The sequence below is a fragment of the Seriola lalandi genome, unplaced genomic scaffold, assembly GCF_002814215.2.
Source record: "Seriola lalandi dorsalis isolate HSWRI2012SDOR001 ecotype SW California unplaced genomic scaffold, Sedor1 jcf7180002054972, whole genome shotgun sequence".
Lineage (NCBI taxonomy): Eukaryota > Metazoa > Chordata > Actinopteri > Carangiformes > Carangidae > Seriola > Seriola lalandi.
Genome location: NW_019525660.1, coordinates 25,652 through 26,990, shown reverse-complemented (window position 1 = coordinate 26,990; position 1,339 = coordinate 25,652). Strand labels below are relative to the sequence as shown.

General features: G+C 40.3%; 1 protein-coding gene across 1 annotated transcript in view; it reads right to left on the bottom strand.

Moving 5' to 3' along the window:
• The window catches only part of LOC147817103 (uncharacterized), a 21,028-nt gene that overhangs the window by 5,297 nt on the left and 14,392 nt on the right, over window positions 1-1,339 (bottom strand). Inside the window, exon 8 of the mRNA XM_087171744.1 lies at window positions 755-1,081. Coding sequence (XP_087027870.1) covers window positions 755-1,081 — 327 coding nt within the window. The remainder of the gene's footprint in view (window positions 1-754; window positions 1,082-1,339) is intronic.

Here is a 1,339-nt window from a genome sequence, read left to right as displayed (position 1 = left end):
TCCTGATTGTGTCCACCTGTTCCCCATTTGCCCTCATGTGTCTTATAGTCTGCGTCTCCCTTTGTCTTGTGCCGGAGTGTTTCGTTCCGTTCGTGCACCCCAGCCGGTCGTCACAGATCTTGTCTTGTCTCTGCCTTGTTGTATGTATTCTTTACCTCCATGCGAGTGATTTTTTGTTTGTAGTTTCATAGTTTAGAGTCATCTGTTTCTGTCAAGTTTATAGCGATTTTTGTAGCCTCCTTTGGAGTGAATTTTTATTCTAGTTGTAGATTCTTAGGTGTAATTGTAGAGCCTCCGTTTTTGGGAGCGCTTTTATTTTGTCTTTATAGTGTAGTGTTTTGGTTTTCCTCCTCAGGGAGAGATTCAGTGTTCATAGTATTTAGCTTATGTCTTCCTCCTTGTGGAGTGATTTTCTATTGGTTTATTCCTTTTGTTTCTGCAGTTTTGTCCCTCCATTTGGAGTGTTTTTTTTTTTTTTTTATTAGATTATTTTCTTCCTGATTATTTTAGTCATGACTTGCTGGTATAAATTTCATAGCTGGATTATTTTGTCACTCACAGCTGAGGTTGGAGAAATATAAATAAAGTCTGCCTTATAGGACACTCTGCATCTGAGTCCTCTTCCTAGTCCAGGCCTGACACTATATATGTAACATCTCAATTCTAAGACATGATCAATTAACTCACATGAGACTTTGACAATAATTCAAATAACAGAAAAAGTGAAATAGAGAGAAAATGCAATAAAGCGTACTCTGTAGAGTGATGTTGACTGTGTTGCTGAACTCTCCTGATCCAGACTCACACCAGTACACTGCATTACTGGGCCAATTACTGTCAATGTCACATGTGGATCCAGTCATTCTCCCCCAGGCAGAGCAGGACCGGTAGTAACCCTTAGCAAACCTCATCACTCTCCACTCAGTAGAGTTTCCCTCACAGCTCAGTGAGACAGAGTCAGAGGTGAAGTGCTGCACTCTGTCAGGACTCACTGTGAGAGACGCTGATGGACGAACATCTGAAGAACAAACATAGAAAAGGGTCAAACCAGCAACAGAGATATGAACATTAAAAAGAGCTCAGTGTAAATATTCCTTTGTTCATCTTTTGTTTGGTGAGTGTTGGAAACATCAGCAGCACCAACACTGAAACAAGATGCAGAGTTTGGAACAAACAGCACATGGACAGACAGCAGAGAAATGAATGATGCTGCTGAGTGGTTCCAGGTGTTTCCATGGATGTTTTTCTACACTTTACTTTTACCTGCCTGTCTAACATACAGAGGTGTGTATTTCATGTTAAAAGATGCTTCTTGTCTTTATACAAAAGTGTTTTCCTC